Source organism: Aspergillus aculeatinus (genome assembly GCF_003184765.1).
Source record: "Aspergillus aculeatinus CBS 121060 unplaced genomic scaffold BO66scaffold_43, whole genome shotgun sequence".
NCBI lineage: Eukaryota > Fungi > Ascomycota > Eurotiomycetes > Eurotiales > Aspergillaceae > Aspergillus > Aspergillus aculeatinus.
The window spans coordinates 281,638-305,280 of NW_020291512.1; the positions used below are offsets into that span (position 1 = coordinate 281,638).

The 23,643-nt window shown below is 45.5% G+C and overlaps 6 protein-coding genes across 6 annotated transcripts; 4 read left to right on the forward strand and 2 right to left on the reverse strand.

Moving 5' to 3' along the window:
- The first annotated feature begins 41 nt into the window (after positions 1-41).
- BO66DRAFT_393930 (putative mitochondrial phosphate carrier protein (Ptp)) lies at positions 42-1,610 on the forward strand. The gene is made up of 4 exons (XM_025647867.1): positions 42-355; positions 418-837; positions 892-1,244; positions 1,299-1,610. The coding sequence occupies exons 1-4, from the start codon at positions 237-239 to the stop codon at positions 1,328-1,330; spliced, it is 924 nt and encodes a 307-aa protein (XP_025501156.1). The 5' UTR covers positions 42-236; the 3' UTR covers positions 1,331-1,610.
- Positions 1,611-2,902: 1,292 nt separating this feature from the next.
- On the forward strand, positions 2,903-3,506 carry BO66DRAFT_413705 (uncharacterized protein; the record flags this gene model as incomplete). Its single annotated transcript, XM_025649433.1, has 2 exons — positions 2,903-3,277; positions 3,357-3,506. 2 exons carry the CDS (start codon positions 2,903-2,905, stop codon positions 3,504-3,506), a joined length of 525 nt encoding a protein of 174 aa, XP_025501157.1.
- Positions 3,507-3,583: 77 nt separating this feature from the next.
- BO66DRAFT_329463 (uncharacterized protein) lies at positions 3,584-3,955 on the reverse strand (the record flags this gene model as incomplete). The annotated part of the gene is made up of 1 exon (XM_025644023.1): positions 3,584-3,955. A coding segment is annotated over one exon (372 nt), but the record flags the coding sequence as incomplete, so codon positions are not given.
- An 8,080-nt stretch (positions 3,956-12,035) lies between these two features.
- On the forward strand, positions 12,036-13,798 carry BO66DRAFT_473568 (FAD-binding oxidoreductase; the record flags this gene model as incomplete). Its single annotated transcript, XM_025653060.1, has 5 exons — positions 12,036-12,212; positions 12,296-12,509; positions 12,585-12,985; positions 13,052-13,428; positions 13,488-13,798. 5 exons carry the CDS (start codon positions 12,036-12,038, stop codon positions 13,774-13,776), a joined length of 1,458 nt encoding a protein of 485 aa, XP_025501159.1. The 3' UTR covers positions 13,777-13,798.
- Positions 13,799-15,047: 1,249 nt separating this feature from the next.
- Positions 15,048-21,749, forward strand: BO66DRAFT_473569 (uncharacterized protein; the record flags this gene model as incomplete). Its single annotated transcript, XM_025653061.1, has 11 exons — positions 15,048-16,619; positions 16,677-17,106; positions 17,160-17,212; positions 17,276-17,624; positions 17,679-18,827; positions 18,898-19,034; positions 19,090-19,262; positions 19,314-19,427; positions 19,494-20,741; positions 20,795-20,813; positions 20,887-21,749. 11 exons carry the CDS (start codon positions 15,048-15,050, stop codon positions 21,649-21,651), a joined length of 6,009 nt encoding a protein of 2,002 aa, XP_025501160.1. The 3' UTR covers positions 21,652-21,749.
- Positions 21,750-22,016: 267 nt separating this feature from the next.
- Positions 22,017-23,269, reverse strand: BO66DRAFT_413708 (alcohol dehydrogenase; the record flags this gene model as incomplete). Its single annotated transcript, XM_025649434.1, has 4 exons — positions 22,017-22,537; positions 22,571-22,595; positions 22,654-23,085; positions 23,231-23,269. The coding sequence occupies 4 exons, from the start codon at positions 23,267-23,269 to the stop codon at positions 22,017-22,019; spliced, it is 1,017 nt and encodes a 338-aa protein (XP_025501161.1).
- Between the last annotated feature and the right edge of the window lie 374 nt (positions 23,270-23,643).

Below are 23,643 nucleotides of genomic sequence, written 5' to 3' on the forward strand. Positions count from 1 at the left end.
ACGCCGAACCGGGCATAAATACGCCGAAGGAATCGCCGGTGCAACCCCCCAAAACACGTGCCAGCCGCTAGTCCGATGCTGACCGCAGTAGCAAACAGCAAACTGTCAACAACCCTGAAACCTGCTCTGCTTACTCTCCAACCTTTTCTCACTCATCCAAGATCCGTGCAGGACCACCTATTATTCCTTTTCCCATCCCCTAATCCTTCCTGTTGCGCGTCTTCATCAGCACCGCAATGGCTGTGTCTCCCGTTGCCCAGAACAAGGCCGAGGGCCTTGGCCTTTACGCGCGGTTCGCCTTTGCCGGTGCCGTCTGCTGCTCGGTGACTCACGGTGCCTTCACTCCGGTCGATGTGTATGTCGTTCCATCTCCAGTATCTCACCTTCATCACTTACTAACACCCCCCCCTCCTACAGCGTCAAGACCCGGATCCAGCTCGACCCCGCAACCTACAACCGTGGTATGATTGGTGGCTTCCGGCAGGTGATCCAGAATGAGGGCGCGGGGGCTCTCTTGACCGGTTTCGGCCCAACCTTCGCCGGGTACTTCATGCAGGGCGCCTTCAAATTTGGAGGTTACGAGTTCTTCAAGCAGCAATCCATCAACGTCATCGGTCTGGACAAGGCCCGTCAGAACCGCATCGCGGTCTACTCGGTTTCCGCCGCCTGCGCCGAGTTCTTCGCCTCGATCGCGCTCTGCCCCCTCGAGGCGACGCGTATCCGTCTCGTCTCCGAGCCTGGCTTCGCCACGGGCCTGTTCAGCGGGTTCGGCAAGATCCTCAAGAACGAGGGCGTGGGCGCTTTCTACCGTGGTTTCGGCCCGATTCTCCTGAAGCAGTACGTTGAGCCATAGGGGGACTTAGAGTAACAGCAGTCACTGACACGATATAGGGTGCCCTACACCGTGACGAAGTTCGTGGCCTTTGAGAAGGTTTCCGAGGCTGTCTTCGCTCGTCTGGACAAGTCCAAGCTGTCCAACGGCGCCCAGACCGGCGTCAACCTGGGATCGGGTCTCATTGCCGGGTTCGCGGCGGCCATCATCTCCCAGCCCGCCGATACGATGCTGTCCAAGATCAACAAGACCAAGGGTCTCCCCGGCGAGAGCACCGTCTCCCGTCTCGTCAAGATCGCGGGCGAGCTCGGCATTCGTGGCTCCTTCGCCGGTCTGCCCACTCGTCTATTCATGATCGGTGGTCTCACGGCCGGCCAGTTCGCCATCTACGGTGACATTAAGAAGGCTCTCGGTAAGTTCGGTTACCTTTGTTGGTGGATCACGGACACTGACTCTGGACGCTTAGGTGCGACGAATGGTGTGGAGATCGCCAAGTAAGAGGCTGCTGTAAATATGCACATTCAGTATGTTCTAGACGGGGGGGGGGAGATGGTCGGGGTATAGAAATAGATGTAGCCAGACCTATTGTATTTACTGCACTACCCTTGAGCCAGGTACGGACTCTGCAAGCCTACTCGAGTATAATGTAAAACCACAGGCTGGTATATAAATAAGGGTTGCACGCCGTGGCCGGCATTATCATCCTCTGAGTCCCCGCATAAGTACATGTATAATAGGGTGGATGATGTGGACAAACAAGCGCATAGAGAGGTCTAACGAGAGAGTAGACAGCCTGCTGCAGTCAAGTATATCTGGAACCTAACTACGACCAGCAGACCCTAGACATAGTAACTCCCCCCGGACCGCGCCATCCCGCCACCCTGTAACTACCCCCGAGCGCCTCACAACCCCACGAGGCTGTTCCCCTGGGACAACCGATAGCAGCATATCCCCCGCTAATTCCTCGCCAACATCTACGGCCCGTGCGCACACGCCACCTATCCCGACGCAGCGACCTGGACCGGGCGCGCCCATGGTTCTTCGACCCCACAGCCCCGCAGCAGTCCCGCGCCGTGGACCCGGAGACCAGCGCGCCTTGGATCGGGTGTGGAGGCTGGGGCAGGATGAGGAGGAGATAGACTGTAGGCCGTGGGTGGCCGTCTGGGCGATATGTAAGTTTTAGGGTTGAGCTTGAAGGCGCAGGCATCGGTCGGCTTGTGGAGTCAATGAACTTGTCGAAGAGATGATGATGGTGGTATCATCCCATCCAACGCGAAGTCTACGAGGATCGACTGCTCTCCTGCAAAGCTCCAGGGAGGATACAAAGGTCTTTCCGGTTCAACGAATGGAGCAGTTGTGCTACAGTATCGGAAGGTAGAGTGGATACTTGCTTCCTGAGAGATAAGGCCATAAACATACCCCGCCGTCCCATTCAGATCCGCCCGGGAATTGCCGCGTTGCTCCACCCGCTCCACACAGGATAATGGTTTATGTCGTGGAGGCGAAGGACTGCTCTGGGATATGGAGCATGGATGGAGGTACCACCAAGTGGAATCAATGGGTGTTTCCTAAGAGGATTTGGTGCTCGGGTGCTCGAAGCTGATGAATGAGGAATGGATCAACACATCTAGAGCTTCGAGGCCTGGCCCAATGACTGGTGAATAAGGGCCAGGATCAAGGATCCGAGGTTGGGCTCTGACCATAGCCCTGGTGAATGTACATAAATTCAATCCAATTATGATCGGTGCTTGAACCTGAATGGCAGGCGCCAACACGCCATTCTGAGGCGCTTTGATCTACCAACAAGGACTCGAACCAGTACACCACTGTGGAATGATTGCAGGGAAGGGCGCTCGGGCCCAGTACGAAACATACCCTCGCCAGCTGAATAATACTTCGCATTCCTCTTCTCATCATCTCTGTTGTTCCTTCTCACCTCCAGTCATCCGTCGCAGATGCCGATTTCGGGACAAGAAAACCTGCAACTATGGCAGATCTGGAAGAATTCCTGACGGAGAGCGACTTTCTCGAGGTTAAGATAGTGTTTACTCTTTGTAACGGCTTTGCAGAATGGACGCCGCTAATGACTCCCTCGGATCTCAAGGACTCACGGCGCGGGACAGAGAGGTGGGCTCCGACGAGTTCATTGTTGCGTTGGCCCCAATCCGACTGATCGCAGCCGGCGGGTTCCTTGCCGTGACATATCTCCGGAGCCGTGAGAGCACGGGGGATATTGATTATCTCATTGACCCGGAATTCGCTGGGGACCAGCACATCCAAGTGCCCCTGCAAAAGGCCATCCGGTCCGTTGCGCACCAGAAGGGCTTCACCAACAAATGGATCAACGAGGACATGGCCATTTTCGTCACCAAGAAGGCCCGGCAGACTCTCTTTGGAAAGGCCGAGAAACAGAATATCGTGCTTTTCAGCGGGGAAAACATTGAGGTTCTGGCCGCTCCCCTGGAGTGGGCACTGGAGCGAAAGCTGAGGAGAATCCATGCCGGACGCCCTGGCGCTGCTCAAGGCGCTGAAGCTACGCAACAAAGGCCCGCTTGACCAAGAATCAGTCCGGAGGATGAACATGAACGGATTCGATGTCCTCCCGAGCTATGAGACCATGCAACGGGTCTCGCGCGAGTACCAGCAGAAATACAATGAGGATATCTTCAAATGATATCGGGCAGGACTACGCGGAGCTGAGTGGAGACATCAGGGACACCCGGGGGGGCAGGATCTGGAAGCGTGCTTGGGCTAGATTGTGTAGAGCCAGCCCGTGTTGGTGATGATATTACGCCGGGCAAAAGTGGGACTCAAGCCGTTCTCCTCGAGCACTAGGTTTCCATCCGTATCCAGCTTTTCTGGCGGCACAGACCGTCTGAGTAGATCCTTGTCAATCGGAGCTACCTTCCTCGCCCACTCCCGCAACTCTTCTGCAACGTATGGGGGCCACGGATCCTCGTCCGTTTCACGGTACACGTGTTCACCACCCCTCCGTAGGCCCAGACTAAGTCGCCAGTTGATTGCTCGGTGGAGTTCCTCGACGATACACGCGATTACGGCGTAACGCAACGGGTCAGGATCCTTCGGATCTGGGATGTGTTGGAGCTTCCAGCCCGATCGATAGATTTGTCATGTTTCGACGGTTTATGCTATTTGCATGTGTCATACTATCACTTCGGCCCGCGGCCATCTTCCCATGAACACAGGTCATCTGAAGTCTTTTTTGAGTTTATGTGGAACATTCCCGCAGCACGTGATGCCAAACCCTTTACATAAGCAGGAATATTCTAAGCAATCTTATAAATTACTATTTTTTATTATTAAAATTTAACTTTCTTTTATATTTTTCTAATTTTATTATATATAGTTTTTCAAGCAGTTATTAAGTACTTACTAAATATTTTATAAATACTTTTAATTATAGATTTTAATAATATTATTAAACTTAGTTCTATAAAAAAGAATAACTTAATCTAAATAATTTTTTAAATTAATTATTAAGTATTTAAAAACTAATTTATTTCTAAAAACCTCTATCTTTAATCTTTCTAACTTAGACAAAAACATATTTTTTAACTATTTAGTTTATAAAATATATTAATAATCTTTCTAAATATCTAAAAACTGTATTATATAAATATATATATATAATTCTATTATATGAACTTTTAAATACTAAAATCAGAGCTCTAATTAATAATATTAGTTTATAAATACTTACTAAATATTTACTAACTATTTATTAATTGTTTAATAAATTTAATATAATAAATATTAAATAAGCAGCTTAAGGCAAGCAGTCTTTTTACTTTTTTTTAATATTAGATTAAAATATAGTTTTAAAAATATTCTAGTATTTTTTAATATAAATTTTTAAGCTAGTCTCTTTTATTTTATTATTATACTTTTATTAATAAAGACTTTTGGAAGTATTTTCAAAATATATATTTAAATATAAAGATTTTAAAGACTAATATTAGCAAATAGAATATTTATAAATAAATATTTCTAAAATATTTTTTAATTATTTTATAAATACTTACTAATTACTTTCCAGCTATTATAAAGCAAAGCACAGATTTTTTAAAAATTAAAAATTCTATATAAAAAAATTTTTAATTTATAAACCTATATTTAAATACTCTATCCAGCTGGTATTAATTTCTCTTAACTATTTATAAACTAATTAAAAAGTACTTATTAACTATTTTAAAATTTATATAAAATTTATATATTCTATATAGCCTATATTTATAAAACTAAGAATTTTTTAGAAAAATATTAAAAAACTATTATTTAAAATTATATAGTTCTTAATCTTACTTTTTTTAAAAAGCTTTTTAATAATTATATTAAATTATTTATAAAAAAATATAATATATTTAAACTACTATTATTACAACAAAGATATTATAATAAATATTTATTAAATAGTTCTAAAATACTTTCTAACTATTTATAAAAAAATAATATTTTTAAAATTTAAAGTATTTAATTTATACTATTTATAATATAGGCTTTTCTACTTTAATTTCTAAAAATTTAAATTTATATTCTTATTTTATTTTTATTTTTTATAATATTTATAAACATCCTCCGCTGCTGCTAATAAAAATACTAAAAAGAATTTTTAAAAAATAAAATAGCTTAATTAATATATTTATAATCTAAATATAATAATAAATAAGTATTTTCTAAATACTTTATAAATAGTTTTAAACTATTTATTAAATATTTATATAATTTAGTTTCTTTAAAATCCGCAGCTTAAAGATTTTTATTATTAGTTTAATATATTTATACTAACTAAACTATATCTAAGCTTTTATAATAAAAATAAAATTAGACTTATTGTTTAAAAATAATATTTTTTAATAAATCTAAGTAGATAAAGTTTTAATAAGCTAATTTTTTTAGTTAATATTAATTTTTTAATTAATATAAATATTTTATAAATAGTTTATAAATATTTATTAAATACTTTTAGTATTAACTTTTAGAATCTAGTCTTATATTTAAAAATAATATTATAATATAGACAGAACTTTGATTTTTTGTATTTTTAAAAAGTAGTTAAAGCTATTTTTTTTAAAATAATTTAAGATTAATATATTATATAAACAGCTTAGATTAAGCAGTATAAATAAGATTCTTTTTATAATATTTTTAAAAAATTAGAATAAGAATAAATATTTTTTAAATAGTTTCTAAGCAATTATTAAATATTTTAATATAATTATTATTTTTTTTTATATTTTTATAACTTTAGATACTACTAACAGCTACTATCTACTTTTTAAACAGGTTTTTTAGTTTTTAGAAAGAATTATTAAAAAGCCTGTTTTTTTAATTTTATTTATTATAGAAGATTTTATAGAGTAATTCTTAATATAAATACTAAATAATATAATAATAAGAATTCTATTAACTATTTATTAAATATTTAATAAATACTTACTAACTACTTAAGACTTAGATATCATCTTTCTAAGATTAACCTCTAGTATTAAGATTATATATAATAATTATAATATTTTATTATTTTTTACTATATATATTTTTAGTATATAATATTAAAAACTATTAAAATAAAAAATAAAAATTCTAATTCTAAAAGTCTTTATAGTCAGATACTAGATCTTTTAAACTATAAAATTAAATAAGAGTTTAATAATATAATTAAATATTTTATAAATACTTAACTATTTTTTAAACAGTTACAAAATACTTGCTAATTATTTATAAAATATAAAAATAATATTATTACTAACTAGACTAAATAAAAAAAAGTATAATTATTAAAATAAACTTAATTAAAGTCTATTTTAAAATTTCTTTAGTTTTTTATAATTAGTTATACTATTATACTAATATAATTAAATAATCCTATCAGAAGTCTTATATTTTTAAGAAATATCTAAATCTTATAGAGATAATAAAAAAGTAAATATTTTTTAATTATTTTCTAAATATTTATTAACTACTTTAAAACTACTTAAAAAAAGTCTAAAATATTAATCTATATTCTAATTTTATAAAACTTAATTAAAATAATATTAATTAGTATAATAGTTATTATAATCTTAATATCTATTATTTATATTATATTTTTATTATTAAAAAAAACTTTTTATATTAGTTAAGTTTAAATAGTTATAAATATTTAAAAACTATTTATAAAATATTTATATATTAATAATATTTTAGTAAGATATAAAAAAACCTATTCTATATTTTTAAGTTTAAATTCTAATTAATCTTTTTTTTTATTTTTTAAACTTCTTTATTAAAAAGAATTATAGTATAGTTACTTTTTTAGATATTCTTCTAGTCTAATAAGACTTAGTATAAATATTAATTTTTTTTAAATACTTTTTAATTAGTTATAAATTATTTAAATTAATAATATTTTCTTAAAAAAATCTTTATTAAACTATTTTAACTAATTTTTTAAGTTTAAAGTAGAACTATTAGAAGCTTAAAATTTAAAAGCTTTAAACTAAAATTAATAAATAAAAAGCTGATATTAAAAAATAAAAAAAATATATAAAAAGATTTTATAAAATAAAAAATATAAATTAGATTTTTTAAATACTGCTACTATTTATAAAAGTTTAAACTAAGTAGTTATTAAATAGTTTTAAAATATTTAATAAATAGTTATAATATATTTTTATTCTTTTTATACTACCAGATATTTTATAAATATTATGTAAAAGAAATATTTTAGAAGTATTAATTAAAATATATATAAATTTTAATATTTTAAAATATTTTAGAACTATTTTATAAATATTTTTATACATTTTTTTCTAATATTTTCTACTTACTGTATTTTTTATATGAAATATATATAAATACTCTAATACTAGTTTATATAGTCTATAATTTTTTTTTAGTTTATATATAATTTAAGATTAGATTTTTTTAAATATTTAAAAAATAGTTTTAAATTACTAAAGTATTTCTATACCAACTAGATATATATTCCAAATTTAAATTCTTTTAGAAAATCAAGTAGTTTTAAATTATTTATAAAATATTTATTAAATAGTTAAACTATATTAGAATCCTCTTTTTTAGTACCACCAGCAGCAACCGAATATAAATTTTTATAATTAAAAAATATAAAATTATTATATTTCTAAATATTATAGTAGTAGGACTTTTTATTATTATAGTTCTTATAAAATATTATATTTTTAAAATAAAAAATAATCTTATATATATTAATAATATAAGATTAAGCAGTTAATAAATATTTAAAAAATAATTAAAAAATAGTTTAAACTTATCTTATCTATTTTATTTTTTAGTAATAAAGATTGTTTAGAAATATATTTATTTTTTATAATCTTAGCTAAAAAATTAACGGCAGAATTAGAAATAAAACTAAAAATAAAATTAGTTTTTATTTTATTAATTAAATCTAAAGATTATTTCAGTTTTTTTTATTAAAAAAACTTTTATATTAGACTAAGTAATTAGTAATTAATTTTAAAATATTTAGAAAATAGTTTATAAATATTTATTATTAGCTATATCTATCTCCGTCTGGCTGGCTTAATTTTTTTTATTATTTATATCTAAATTTAAACTCTTATAGTACTATATATAAAAGTATAAATTATTAATATTAAAAAAAAACTTTTAAAATAATTAAAAATAGTTAGTAAAATATTTAAAAAATAGTTAGAAAATATTTATTTTATACTTATTATAATTTTTTATATAATAGTAGATTTTATTATAGTAGATCTTAATATCTTCTTTAATATTCTAAACAGTTAATAACTATTTAATAAGTAGTTAAAAATCAGTTAGAAAATAGTTAAAAATTTATTATAATATATTTAGATAATATAAGGCGCCCGGCTTTAATTTTATATTTATACTACTAATACTAGATTTATTTTATTTAAAATTAATTAGTTTTTTATTAAAAAAATTACTTTTTTATTATTTTTTTATTATTAAAATAATTTTAAGTAATAAATAAAAACTTAATAAGTAGTTATAATTAAATTTTTACTTAGTTATACTATAGTTACGGATATGAAAGGGGAGAAAAATAATTAATAATAGAAGATATAATATATAAAAATATTAAAAAAGATAGTATAAAATAAAATTTTTTGTTTATATGAGTAATAGGATTACTTAGAAATTATATGACTAAACTGCTTACTAAGCAGTTTTTGTTTTATGTGAACTGAAAAAGCAGTACAGCTGACCTGCAACCACCATCTTCCCCATGCCATGTTCCCGAAAGCATTATTTCCCCATTTCCCCATTTGCCCATTTCCTACTTTATCATCGACACTACATACTAATACTGAAGACGCCTTTGTACCGATTCAGACATATTCTCAAGAAATGTCTTTACTTCGCTTGCCGAATGACGTGCTTTTCATGATTGCCGACCTGCTGACTGCTAGAGAAGTGGTTGTGCTCTTGGAAAGTGATCCCCTTTATCACTTCCTCAACGGCTACCTACTCGCCAGATATGTCAGAACGCGGGGCTCCCAAGGTGCGATCAATAGTGCAGCCGCGCACGGCGCGGACGAGGTGGTGCAACGACTTCTGGACTCCGGGGTGGATGTGAGCTGGAAAACACCATACTGGTCTTGCACCAGCTCGGACCCCGATGCGCCATATCACCGGCAGATGACACCGGAGGTCCGGCAGACGTTCAAGCTGCATCCCATCCTCTTTGCGGCGAGCAACGGCCGGACCAGCGTTGTGGCGAAGCTCTTAGAGCACGGCGCCGACATCAATACCAAAGACCCGGGAGGCAACAGCCCGCTCCACCTCGCCGCCTATCGTGGTCACCTCGAGACCGTTCGCATGCTGGTCGAGCGCGGGGCCAATCTGCTGGCCGTCAATGCCTCCGGGGGACGCGCAATGGGCCTTACGGCGCATCGGGGCTTCGACGAGATCGGCGACTTCTTGGACGACGCTCTCCAGCGCAAGTACCCGTCGATGCATCGGGTCCGTCAAAGGGAAATGCACCAGCTGCTGTGGTACGCAGCCCGGGAAGACAACTTTGATCGCGTGCGGGATCTCCTTGCACGAGGCGCCGAGATCGACTATCAAAAGCCCCTAAATGACTCCACGGCCCTGGCAGCCGCGACCGCCTGCGGGTCGCCCGAGATGGCCCAGCTTCTGCTGGAACACGGCGCAAGTCCGAATACTTCACTATCTCCCAGGCCAGGACCTCCTCGACCGGGCACTCCGAACCTTACCCTGGGCCCATTGGGGTGCGCTCTCGAGCGCGAGCAAAGTTACCGCTTTATCGAACTACTCATCGAGCACGGGCTGACGATGGCGATGCAAGCTTCCCACCTGGAGAGAGCGTTGGTTCTTGGGAAGTTGGCCGAGTTTCGCTTGCTCGTCGACACGGGTGCGGACATTGTGGCCGATCCACGGATCATCAGGCGCCTATATCGTGAGGCAGTTACTCGGCAGCACTGGGATATTGTCGATATGCTGTCTCGCATGAGTGACAAGCTCTTGGAAGCTGGCGAAGTTTTTATCGGAAGTTTTACCTTGACAACAAAAGACAGGCGTTACCCGCAATCCTCCGCATGAACGGTCCGGTTCAGGTCGGCTTTCTGGCTAGCGTTACCATTCGTGTGCGCCTGTCATCGCAGTAGCAAACAAGGGCGTTCTTGTCCGCAGATACAAAAACCAGAGCATCGAGCCTCCATGACCTACTCAGCGGTCAGATTACAGTTTAAGGAATGTGCTGCCATTCCACCCTGCGCAATATACTGCTCAGAATTCTTTGTCTTTACGGCCCTTTATTCCAATATTCCGAGATAAGGGGTCAGACATGGTGAATCAGATAAGCTACCATGATTTGACGAGAAACATTCAACCCCTGGTGCATGGGTGGAAGTGTCCAGTGTAGGGCGAGAGAGTCGACAGTCACGTGACGATCAGTACATGAGCTGCAGGATCATACAGTACCCGTGCACACAACCACAGTATGAACGCTCAACCATCTCCAAACCTGGAGGAGCTTGGGAGAACCTGCTACATACTTACTCTGCTTTTCCCTTTGGTAAATGACTTCACCTTCAACCTCGGGTGACAACGAGATAAGCATGTATCCACCGGCATGTCGTGGGTCATGTGGCCGATACTGCACATCACAACTACATATATTGGCGATAGAGAGCAATTATGAACCCAAATCTACTCTTGTCTCCACTGGGTAACTGGAATGCTTGACTGAAGGCTGTACGACTATCAGTGCTCGAGACCCCCGATTGAACAGTCCGTGCATGAGCTATTGCATCACTATGCATGCCAAGAGTACCGAGTTCGCCGAATCATTGACGTGTTGAATTATCTGACTGAATCTGCCACTACCCAGATCGTGAAAAACACGAGGAGGAAGAGAAGGAGGATCAAGATAAGCATTACTCGTACCCCATCAAGGTCCACATTCATGGAAGGCATTTCTTTCGGGTCCGTTACTGTGCCCTGATTGGCATAGACTTTCTGCAGCCATAAATCCCCCCTCATCCTCCCGCTCCTTTTGCCCACCAATCAACCCTATCAGCGTACCCGCGCGAACAGGAATGATAATGCCACGCCAGCCTATCGGCCAATTAGGTACTCAGGAGCGCCTTCTCGCCTGCATGCATACATTGATATTGCAACCCTGCACTAAATCTCAATAGTCAGTTTTTGCTTCTTTCCTCATGCAGTTCAGATGACTTCATAACCAGCTAAGTTCGCGGGGGCATTCCTCGCCAGGCTTTGGTGTCTTACACCGTCGCTAAAAGGTTTGCGCTGCCTTGTATAACCCTGACCTGCACCAGTTTTCATCCAGCAATTCCGCATTGTGTGGAACAAGAGATCCAGACGCGGTCAAATAAGACTATCTTCATCCTCTAAAGTTCAAAGGCTTCGTGCATCACAGAAGTACGGCTAAGATAGCGGGAGCATCTCCCGTCCGGTCTTGGTGTCTTACACACTCGGTCAAAGGTTTGCGTTGCCTTGAGTGATCCCGAGCAGAACCAGTTTACACCGAGCGAGGTCAGTCCTGGTGGAACAAGTGATCAAAACACATTTAAACGAGCCCATTCTCATACGCATCGACCCAGACGCTTCGTGCAGAACTCGAATACATAACAATGGCTCGACTATTTTATCAGGCGGCGTGCTGCCTCGCGGCTCTAAGCCCTCTGGCATGGGCTTGGTCTTCCGTGGAGACAAACCAACCCCAATTACCAAGTCGCACCAATCCAGCGTGTTTGGGCCTGACAGCCCGCTGTGGCCGAACGCAACGTCACGGTACCAGGCGTACGAACCCCCGAAGATCAAGGTGGTCGTACGGGTAGGGTGCGAGGAGGACGTCGCCACTGTTGTACGTCTTGACACCTCCCCTCGCGTTCTCATAATGCTTAGGAAGCGTGCAAATAACAAACGCACGGCTAACGCGAATATCAGATTCGATATGCCAATGAGAACGACTTGCCTTTCTTCACGGTCAACCGCGCTCACAGCATGACAACCACCCCGGGCCAATTCCACGGCCTAGAGATTGACATGCAACTGCTGACTGGAATTGATATCAATCCGGATGGCGAATCCGCTCGCTTTCAAGGCGGGACGTTCGCCCAGGAGGTGATAGACGTGCTGTGGGAACAGGGCTATGTAGCAAGTCAGTCACCTCCCCCCCCCCCCCCCCCATCCTACTTTGCATCAGACAAACTGAACAGCTGACAAATCTCCCAAGCCACCGGAAGCTGCGGCTGCGTCGGGATGGTCGGTCTCGGTCTCGGCGGAGGCCACGGCCGTCTTCAGGGCCGGCACGGGATGGTCAGCGACAACTACCTCAGCCTGAACGTGGTTCTTGCGAACGGGACCGCGATCACAGTGTCCGACACCTCGCACCCAGACCTTTTCTGGGGCATGAAAGGCGCGGGCCACGACTTCGGCGTAGTCACCAGCTTCGAACTGCGCATCTTCCCCCGCCAAGAGGAGACCTGGTACTACCGGAACTATGTCTTTTCGCAGAGGGAGCTCGAGCCGTTGTTCGAAGAATTGAATCGGCTACAGGGCAACGGTACGCAGCCGGTCGACATCGCGTGGCAATACACAATGTATCAGCTGGACCCCACGGTCAGCGCGACGGAGGTCGCACCCGCCCTTCCCACAATCCTCATCACCGTTTCAATCTGAACCGTACTAACCCCGAGCAAGGCAATCATCCTCTGGTCCTTCGCCTACTCCGGCCCCGAAGCCGCGGCGCAGCCGTACCTGGCCCCCTTCGACGCCCTGCACCCGCTCCGCGTCGACGACGGCAACGTCCCGTACACCGAGATCCCGAACGCCCAGAAGACAGGCGTGAACGACTCGATCTGCGCGCACGGCCTCGCGCAGATGGTCTCGACCGCGGGCCTGCAGGTGTACAACGTGACCGCGCAGCGGGCGATCTATGATGTTTTCAGCGAGATGCTGCGCTCCATTCCCGCGTTCAATGCCTCCGTCGTGCTCATGGAGGGATACTCCCTCCAGGGCGTGTTGGCCGTCGACCCCGCCTCGTCGGCGTATCCGTTCCGTGACGACTTTCTGCTCATGTATGTTCTTGCCTTCTCTTACAGTACCCAAAGTGTGGGGGCTGTAACCATCAGGCAAGTATGCCAGGTCGCGAATATGAGCCTTTGCGAAGGTTGGCCGCTGTCACCCACGTACCCGATGATGCGTTGGATGATATCGCGATCGAGTGGGCGGGTCGTATCCGTGACCTGTGGAATGAGGGGCAACCCACCCGGCGGCCGACGACGTACGTCAACTATGCCTTTGGCACGGAGTCGCTGGAGTCGATGTATGGGTATGAGGGGTGGCGATTGGAGAGGCTGCGCGCCTTGAAACGAGCGTACGATCCGGACAATCGGTTCGCGTATTTCAATCCGATTCCTGTTTAGAAGGTCTGCGATTGGCTTGAGGGTGTACAGTCGTGAATGAATGGTAGGGTGCGTGCATGTCCAGCTGCAACTGTTACACAACTTTGGGGTTGCATTGTTGGTTTCGTCGCATGGTACCTTGGTCGAGGACTCCTCCGGGGGCTGGGAGAGGGCTTTTCTGTGTTGTTTGACTGCGACGCCTCGCAGATCGAAGATGGTCCCTTCCAGGCTGTGCGATATGGTATCATGGAATTGTAGAGCAGGAACAATAGGATTCATTCGAAACAATACTAGGTGGCCGTTCGGCCATCATTTCGCGCAGTTCCGATTCAGTCCCTCACTCGGCCCTAACAGCGGACCTATTGATCCTATTGACTGCGCGTACGTGACCTTTTTTCCCTATAGGGAATTGTAGGACTCCCAGCCCTGACAGAGATACTACTCTCTATTGTGATCTCTGGTCTAGAGCGTGGGCCAAGTCGACTATGCTGGCAGTCAACTGGCGTTGCGGGGTATATACTATGTACGGGCATTACTACATCTCCTTGGTCTAGGCTTACCATCCCGCGGGCAAGCCGGCAAAGCTCAGAAGAAGACGAAATGGTGATAATATTACGAGGCAAGGAAACAAAAAGCGTAGGACAAGACCAGAAAAAGGAAAAGATGCAAGCGGATAAGAGAGCTGGAGCCACCCAAACCCCAAACCGAAATCGCGGACAGGCAGGCGGGAAACAACCCCGTTCCAGGCATCGGGGCCACAGCACCACCGTATGTCCTGCCAAAGCCCTCAAGAAGTCAATAAGTAGACCAATGGTGAGCACTACGTCAACCTGTCACCCGTGGGCCTTATTGGCGGGTTTACCAAGGAACTGCCATTGTCCAGCGATAAGAGCAAAACTGAAGACGAGCGTGGCTGGCTTGAGAACGCGACGCTGGCCATTATCAGCCCCACTTCAGGTGGAGCCCTCAACATCGGAAGAAGCCCAGACTGGGCAAGGTTGATGTCGATCATCGATCGGATCTCCCCACAGGCCCCCATCACGAACGAGATCAGCAGCCGAGCTGAGCTGAGCTGGGGCGGATCCCCATTTGCGGGACCTTGAGCTGAAAGGGAAAAATCAGGGAATCGAACTTGCTGTTGCCGCCTGTGGGGGCGTTTCGTGCAGCGGGGGTATATGATGTGCCGATTATCCCGGCAGTGGGATTGCTTTCCTGGATGTCTGGATGTACGGCTTCCTGTTCGTACTCAGACAACAGTTGACATTCATCCTCTCAATCACAAAGTAGAAAGAATGGCGCGAGATACTGAACTCCTTTCTTTGTCCAGCTTCGGCGAAGACCTCATCGCGAGCGGGGCCTTCTCCTCCCTGCAGTCCCTCGACGTCTTCTCCACCGCCACATTCCGCAACGAAAAGCGCAGCAACCTCGTAACCACCCCAGATGTATCGCCTCCGGCAACCCCAGCCCCGCGATTCCTCCCTCTATCGGGCTGGACCACGATGTCCCGATCGCTGTCAGCGACACCCCCGGAGATCCCGGCTTCGCCCGCCAACGAGCTGATCATCGGCGGCGCAGTCGTCCAGAACGTCGCCCTCGTGGTCGGGGAGTCGGTCTCGAGCGATCCGGCGCCCGAGCACAAGGACCACGATCTGTACAGCGACGTCAAGGTCATGCCGGTCCCGGTCTCCGGGGTGCAGCGAGGCGGGGGTTCGCTTCTGGTCGCCTCGATCGGCAAAACAGCCGCACAGCCCATGCTGCTGCTGCCGGCGGAGAATGATGCTGAAATTGCGTTCCCCGAGACGGCGACGCCGGTCGCGCTGCCTGAGGTCAAGAAAGAGATGGCTGCCGCCAAGGGGAAGGTCGGCGCCGCTGCGGTCGATTCCTACGTTCTCAGCGGTGATATCAAGGATTTCTTCGGCATCAAGGGGCTGAAGGCGAAGCTGTACTCTTTCCGAAGGGAGGATAGCAAGAAGAAAGATGACGAGAAGGAGACGAAAGCGGGTGAGAAGGACGGCGCCGAGAACGAGGCGAAGAAGGAGGTCCGGCCGGACAAAAAGCCTCCGGTCGGATCGAAAGATCCTGAATCAAAGCCCAAGGAAGAGAAGGCGGAGGATTCCCAGTCCAAGGACAATAAGGATGCACAGGCAAAAGAAAAGGGTGACAAGAAGGATGATCCGATCCAAGAAAAGGTCAAACTCCAGGATATGGATTCCCCGCTCGGCATCCTCTTCCCCGAGATCGAGCAGTCGACAATCCAGAAGCTTCCGCTCAAGAACCTGGAGTTTACCTATAGCAACAAGGAGAAAGACAGCCTTTTCCCGGTAGGACTGCGACTCGAGGGTGACTTGGAGTTTAAGGATGGCTTGCAATTCGTCTCGGACGGGCTCAAGAATGTCTTTGGCTCCGACAAGGGAACAACCCTGCCTTCCAAGCTGCGGATCAGTGCGTTGATTGCCAAAGAGCGAGACTGGAGCAAGAAGCCCAAGATCGAGGGTTTGGTCTTGCAGGCCTATGCTGATATGACGTTGCCGAAGTGGGATTTCCTGGAGTTCAAGACGGTGGGCATCGAGTTGTCAGCCAGGAAGGAGGAGAAGAAAAAGAATGATAAGAAGGAAGGTGGCAAGGGAAAGAAAGGTGAGAAGGGCAATGAGGGCGATGAGAGCGAGCAGACTAAGCAGAAGGAAGACGACAAAGATGAGAATAAAAAGGGACAGGGGGAGGATGCCCAGCCTGAAGAAGGCGCCGAGTCTGCATCTTCGGAAGTGGCCGCCATGGTGAATATGCTCGAAGATGACTCCAGCCCTAAGAGTCCAGAGGAAGTCCCCAAGTCAAAGGAAACCGAACCCAAAGCACTCGACGAGAAGGTACGCAAGACGTGTATTTACTTACAACTCTCCCGAATTTGCTAACGTTGCACACAGGACAAATCGTCCAAGGACAAGGGCAAGAAAGACAAGGAGAAAGAATGGAAACTGGGAGTCGGCTTATTTGGCAAACTCAACATCACCAAATTGCCCAAGTCGAAGGGAACTCTGGAGGCAAGATACTGGATCCGGGGAGGTGACTGGAAGCAGAAGGAGAAAGGAGAGAAAGACAGTAAAGGCGATAAGAAAGATGACAAGAAAGATGACAAGAAAGATGACAAGAAAGACGAAAAGAAGGACGGTAAGGATACAGACAAGAAGACTGACCAGACAGTGAAAGAAAAAGAAGACAAGAAAGATGATAAAGCTGCCGGAGGTAAGAGAAAAGCAGACAAACCCGACTCTGATCACACAGACAAGATGGACGAGAAGGCCGTGAAAAGCAAGGAGGAAAAAGACGAGCAAGGTGGTGGAAGCAAGTATGAACGTAAGTCCACCTGGCCCAGGCAGGGTGGAGGATCGAACTTACGTGGTTGGCAGTGGTCATTGATGTCGGCAAGTGGGATAATTTCTGCGGTGTCGCAAACCTCAGTGTAAGAATTCCCTCGACTCAAATACCATCAATTCCTTGTGCTAACATGACTATCCATAAACAGATGAAGAAAGCGGAATTGCGCGCCTTCTTCAAACGAGGGGATTTCAAGAAGACCTGCACGCTGACTGTGTCTGGCTCTCTCGAATTTCCTCAGGGTAGCCTCGAGAAGGAGGAGAAGGAGGACAAGGAAAAGGAAAAGGCCAACGCAGAAACGGCCGAGAAAGACATCAAAGAGCACGCCAAAGTGGCTTCAAACACCAAGCCGAAGCCGTCAGCCGCGGGTGGAGGCCAGACCAAGGAAAAGGAGTCAAAGGGTGAAGATAAGAAAAAGGGTGGCGACAAGAAAGGCGATGCAGAGAAGGAGAAGCCGAAGAATGCCACCTTGGTGATCAAAGGCCAATTGTCCAGGAGTAAGTCTATCTATGGCTCTTAGCTGCAGCAGAGCTCTACTAATCCCCACACAGAGGATTATCATTTCGACGCCAAGGTGGGCAACTTGAAGCTCGAATCAATCTTGAAGATTTACGCCCATATCCACGGAGTCGAGCCCAAGACTGAGGGCATCAAGGACCACAATTTGACCTTCGAGGAGCTGCACCTCAATATTGGTCGGAGGCTGAAGAAGAAAGAAGCAGATGAGAAGGAGAAGGAGAAGGAGAAGAAGGAGAAGGAGAAGGAGAAGAAGGAGAAGGGGAAGGAGAAGAAGGATGAGAAGAAGGATGAGAAGAAGGATGAGAAGAAGGATGAGAAGAAGGATGAGAAGGAGGGTGATGAGGATAAAGAAAAGAAGACGCTCAAAGACGGCGAGAAAGCACCGACTGAAGACAAGGACTCTGCAAACGAGAAGATTGCGGGTGAACCGAGCGTAAATGACGAGGCCAAGGAAGGAGATTCTGTCGCAGTGACTGAAATCAAAGCAGCAACCAAGGCTAACGAGAAGAGTGCTGCCAGGAAGGAAGAGGGGGAGGAGGATACACAATGGTCCTTTGAGCTTTCCGGCAAAGTGAGCTTCAACGACGTCAAAAGCGTGCACGGTTTGATCAAATATGACAGCACCGGCTTGACCATCGAGGGTGGGGTGGAGGATTACAAAGTGAAGGACGCTGATATCACTATCAAGGAGGCCCGGATTGATATCTTTATCGGAGCAAAGCCGAAAACCGACAAAAAACTAAAGGTGCACGGCAAAAAGGGCTCCTCGATCGACGCTGACGCCGGTGGTACCGAGTCAGCCGTTGCGAAACCATCCCTAGAAGACAGCTCAGTGGGAAAGGACCTTGTCAAGAAAGATACCGGCAAGGACAAGGAGGTTCTCCTCAACCGGGCCAGCAAGTTCTCCATCAGAGGCAAGGTCACCTTCAGTGGAGTGACTGTGACAGTCGCCTTCCTCACCGAGCGTAAAGAGACAAACAAGAAGTCGAAGAAGGCTTCTGAACGCGAGTGGATGATTTATGGTCTGGCTGATACGGACCTCTGCCTGGCAGAGCTTTGTGACACGCTTGCAGGCACCCCCATTGGAAACCTCAGGTTGCGGAATGTCGCCGTGATTGCCGCATCTGGCGAGATCAAGTCAGTGAAAGAGCTGAACACCCTGAAGTATCCCGTCCGGAAAGGTAGGTCAGCGATCGCTATTCACTTTCTAGGCCCTTCCCTAGTGACACAGAAGCCCTAACCCGAGTGTAGGAATCTCGCTATGCGCGACTATACCACCCCTTGATGAGCTCAACATCCTTGCTAAGGAGAAGGTGGATGGATTAGTCCTATGCGCTACCATTCAGCAGAAATTGGAGCTCAAGATCTGCTTGCCTTCGTCGATGGATGTAGGTCGTTCCCCCCCTTAGGTTGTAACACAATATTGACGCATTTTGTCGTCAGATCCACTTTTCCCGAACCGTGAAGCTGGGCGATATTGGCGTCGGGATTGAGATCAGCACAAATCCCAGCTTGTCGCTCGAGGGCGTTCTGACTATTTTGATGGAATCGGGTCAGGATCCATTAGTCCTCGAAGGGATGGTCCGAGCAGGGGCCCTGTATGCCTCCGCTTATGTGTAGGTTGGTCGGACTGAGGGTATATGCACAATGCTGACGAATTCCTCCAGTGCGACTAAGAAGCCCTGGGTGAACCCCTTCAACATCAGCAAGGAGGTCACAATCGCAGACTTTCGGGTCGAGCTACTGATTGAATATGCCAAGTTCCTGGAAGTCGGTCCCTCGTAAGTTTGCAATGTGCTTCGTGGCCACAGACCTATTGAGTCGGGGATACTGATACGCGAAATCAGGAAAATGGGCCTCGGCGGGCAGCTCGAAGTCGGAGATTTCGAGGCCGGGGCAGCCATGGTGATCAGCCACTTTCCCGACGATCAGCTCATCTCGGTCAACATCTCCGAAGTCGACTTCATCAAAATCGTGCAGGTCGCCGGCAAGGTGGCCAATATCCCAGAATTGGAGACGATCACGGGGGCTGAGGAACTGTTCGTGTTCACGGATGCCAAGCTGTACGTCTCCACGGGGGCTACCATCGGCAAGAAGGAGTACCCGCGAGGCATCTCCGGCGGCGGGAAACTGACGGCATTCGGCAAGAAGGCCGAGTTCGAGCTGAGCATTGGTGCTGCGGGACTGGGCTTCAAGGGCGCGATCGACAACTTCAGCTTGGGTCCGCTCGTGGTCTCGTCGGCCAGTGGTAAACCCCGGGCGAGCATGGTGGTGCTCATGACCAAAGAGCAGCAGATTGTCAAGGTAGATGGCATGGTGACCTGCTTCGGCATCGGGCTGGTCACCCTCGTGGACATTCAGCTGGGCACGGAGACCCCTTCGTTCAACGCCTACATTGCCGTACAGTTTACCAAGGCGTTTACCATCAGTCTGCAGGCCACAACAGCGGACTTTAGCAGTGTCCGTGATCTGGCCCACCAGGGCCTTTACTTCCAGGCCCAGATCCAGGGCGATCTATTTGACATGATCTGCGAGAGTATCAAGAATATGATCAAAACGATTGAGAAACTGGGCACGGATGGCATTGAGTCCGTGCAAAACCTCATTGGAGCCAAGATCGGTGAGAAGCAGGCTGAGATGGATCAGCTGGCGAAGGAGCTGGAGGATGCACGAATAAGGCTCGAGGCAACCCGTAGCCAGCGTCAAGTGGAGATCGAGAAGGAGGAAAAGAAGCGAAAAGAGGCTGAGAAGGAGATTGCACGTTTGAGACAGAATCTGGCTACCGCCAAGAAGAACAAGTCTGAAGTCGAGGCAGAGCTGAAGCAGAAGGTCAAGCGAGCGGAATTGGACAAAGAGGCACTCATTCAACGGAAGAGAAAGGAGTACAACGACAAACTGGAAGCAGCCAAGGAGGAGGAGGCTCGGAATCGCAAGGAGCTTGAGAGACTGAAGAAGGAGCAAGCAAATAGGTATGGACTGGACTTTCTCAAGCGGGCAGAACTGGCCAAGGGCGCCTGGTATGAGAAGATGGCGGCCGAGAAGGCCTCTTGGGCACAGGTTGAAGCGGTGTATTGGGAGAAATGCAAGGCGAGTTGGTATGCAACCCTGTCATACTGCCTTCGAAGAGATCAAGAGCTAACGTCAGTAGGCTCACTATTGCCTATTGGGTACGTTTACATGCATATGAGGAAGGCCTGGGCAGGCGATACAGGAAAGGAAGCTAATTCTTGATTACACTAGGCCGGGGCACTGGAGGCAGAGAAGGCACGCCACGAAATCGTCAAGGCAGCCACCGCCGTTTACCATGAAACAGCCAAGGGATTCGATGCCACAATCAACTCTGATGCATTTCAGGGTGTCGTTACCGGGATAGAGAAAGCAGCTGAAGCAGCAGAGAACGCTGCCAAGGGTATCGATAGCCTTATCAAAGGTGGAGGATTCGACGGATTCGTGAGGGCATTTGTGGACACCGAGGATAGAAAGATCCAAGCAGCGATCAACAATCTTCATGCGATGCAAAGTGAGAACAGCAAGTATCAGCAGGCGATTCGGGATGCACAAGGCATCCTCGACAAGAAAGGACCCAACTTGGAAGCAGAGATTCGCGCCGCAGATGAGACAATCACCCGCATCCAGGAAGACGCAGAGCTCGCAAAGCTCCAGCGGGAGTACGATTACCGGCTCAAGGTTCATGAGGAGGTTCACAATGCCATCAAGCAGATGGACGCGGGCCTAGAGGCCCTCAAAAAGGACTGGCAGAATGGCATGCAGAAGCTCCAGGACTTTGTGAACGAGATTCAGAAAAAGATTTCCTCCGTCTTCCACATCGAGAAGATTGTGGTCGGTGTCCACACTCATGCTCTGGTCAACAATGAGCCGCTTGTATTCAAATTCTATGGTACGGTGGCTAATAGGAGGTTTGAGGTCGAGGCGGAGTGGTCGCCAAAGATAGCCATCGGCGACCTCTACAAGAAGGTAACCAACGAGATCTTGAAGATTTGCTAATTGGGTGTGTAGCTCCCAGAGGCTGAGTCTGCACATGAAGGGTTGACTTCTGCGCCTTTTTCATAGTCCTCGATGAGTCTTTTTGAATAACATCAGACGTGATAGCTAGAACTTTACTAGATCAAGCTATCTGAACTGTGTCTCGCAGTGTAGCAATGAGATCTTTTACACGAATCTGAAATACCTATGTATAGAGCCAATGCAAGAAAGGAAGTTGACACTTTATGCTTGGTGACTGATACTAGGCAGACTCAGCACATTTCATGTAGCTGTACCCTGAACATAGTTTTGCCCCCCCCCCCCCCGCCGCGTGAAAGGTCCTTTTTTGGGGAAGCAGAGTAACAAATAATGAGAAAGCCCCTGACCTAAGGAACAACGACCAACCGTCCCTTCAGATGAGGGTCCATATACCGGTCTGGAAGATCCATGGCCTCCTCGAGCTTCACCGTCTGTACGTGAGATCGCACCCCCTTCTCCGCGACGAAGTTCATCATATCCGACAAGAGGCGCTGGTTCGCAACCAAGCTCCCGCGAACAATCAGCTCCTTGAATATTATGTCACAGGCTGAGAGCCAAAATCCTTCCACGGGAAGCCCCAGCGGCACGCAGACTCCGTGAGGCCGGAGAAGCTTAAGGCTCCATTCCGTCGCGTCCACACTGTCGGTGCAGACCAGCACAGCCGCCAGTCCACCTCCTCCTGCAAACTCAACTACCTCCTTTGTGGCCTTGAGACTATTGTAGTCCGCGACTTTACCAGGTCTCAGGTGAGTCGGCAGTTCACTCGCCAGCTGCCGCCCTTCGGGTCGGTTGTCGATTGCAACGGTCGGATGCCCTAATCCCGCCGCAAATTGCAGGGCGAGGTAGCCTAGGCCGCCGACGCCGATCACTCCGATGGGGAGATGAGGTTATATCCCTGCACCTGCGAGGCCTGTCCAGACGGTAGCCTGTGATACATAGTTAGGCCAAAAGCGTACCCCCTGGACAAGGTTGTCGTCAACTTACCCCAGCACACATCAAAGGAGCAGCCTGTTCAAACGACACCTCATCCGGCAAAAGCACCGAAGTGGCTGAGTCGGCCACGATGTACTCCGCGAACGCCCCATCAGCATTGACGCCGGCATTCTCCTTGTTCTCGCAGAACCGTGTGTCCGGCTCATTGGGCCGAAGGGGGTCGCGCGCGACTTCACAGCCTACGCACGCATGGCACGCGCCCCGGAAATTCAGCATCCCGATCCGCTGGCCAGGCTTCCAGCTGCCTGTCACATTCTGTCCGACCGCCACTATAGTTCCCGCGGGCTCATGGGCCGGAGTCACTGGCAAGGGGGAATTGTAGACCCCATTGTAGATCTGGTGATCTTTGTGGCAGAAGCCGGCGGCCCCGACTTTGACCAGGAGTTGGTGATCGCTGATAGTTGGGATCGAGATATCTTCTAGCTTTTATGGGGCTCCGTACTTGATGCGGTAAGTAATGTATCATGTCAGTCTCTTCTGGGTGGAGGCTATGCGTCTCTGCGTTTTCTTTTATGTGGAGGCAAATGAGAGACTGTGAGCTGGGAAATGAGGAGATGGTGACTGGTACCTGCACAAGCCTGAGGGCTTTCATACTCTGAGAACCCATGATGTATCTTGCTGGTTATAATTGTGGTGGATGTTTCACGAGGGGAGTATCGGGCTGGGCTGGATTGAATGTTCAGCATGAAAAGGAAGCTCACGGTGAAGTGACAGACTCCTGCTATTTATGATTCAGTCGACCCACGAGAGTTCTTCTACGCATCACATGTTAAATACAGGGGCTTCTAAGCAGGGGCGTAGGAAACTCTGATTCTGTGATATGATCGGTGGGCGCTTCGAGACTGCCTTGGAACCAGAAACATAAACCTAGTTTGTTGGTGCAATTCACCATCCTGGGGGCAGATCCCACAGCGCTTCAAAGATTTATGCGTGAGGCCCTAATTCCTTTTCCCATGAGAGAACTATACAGACAAATATCGG

Excerpts from the sequence above, each read along its gene's own strand:
- BO66DRAFT_393930 (XM_025647867.1), top strand. The coding sequence starts at position 237 with ATGGCTGTGTCTCCCGTTGCCCAGAACAAGGCCGAGGGCCTTGGCCTT. Across the intron at positions 356-417 it reads GCCTTCACTCCGGTCGATGT|CGTCAAGACCCGGATCCAGC; the intron begins GTATGTCGTTCC and ends CCCCTCCTACAG. Across the intron at positions 1,245-1,298 it reads TGACATTAAGAAGGCTCTCG|GTGCGACGAATGGTGTGGAG; the intron begins GTAAGTTCGGTT and ends CTGGACGCTTAG.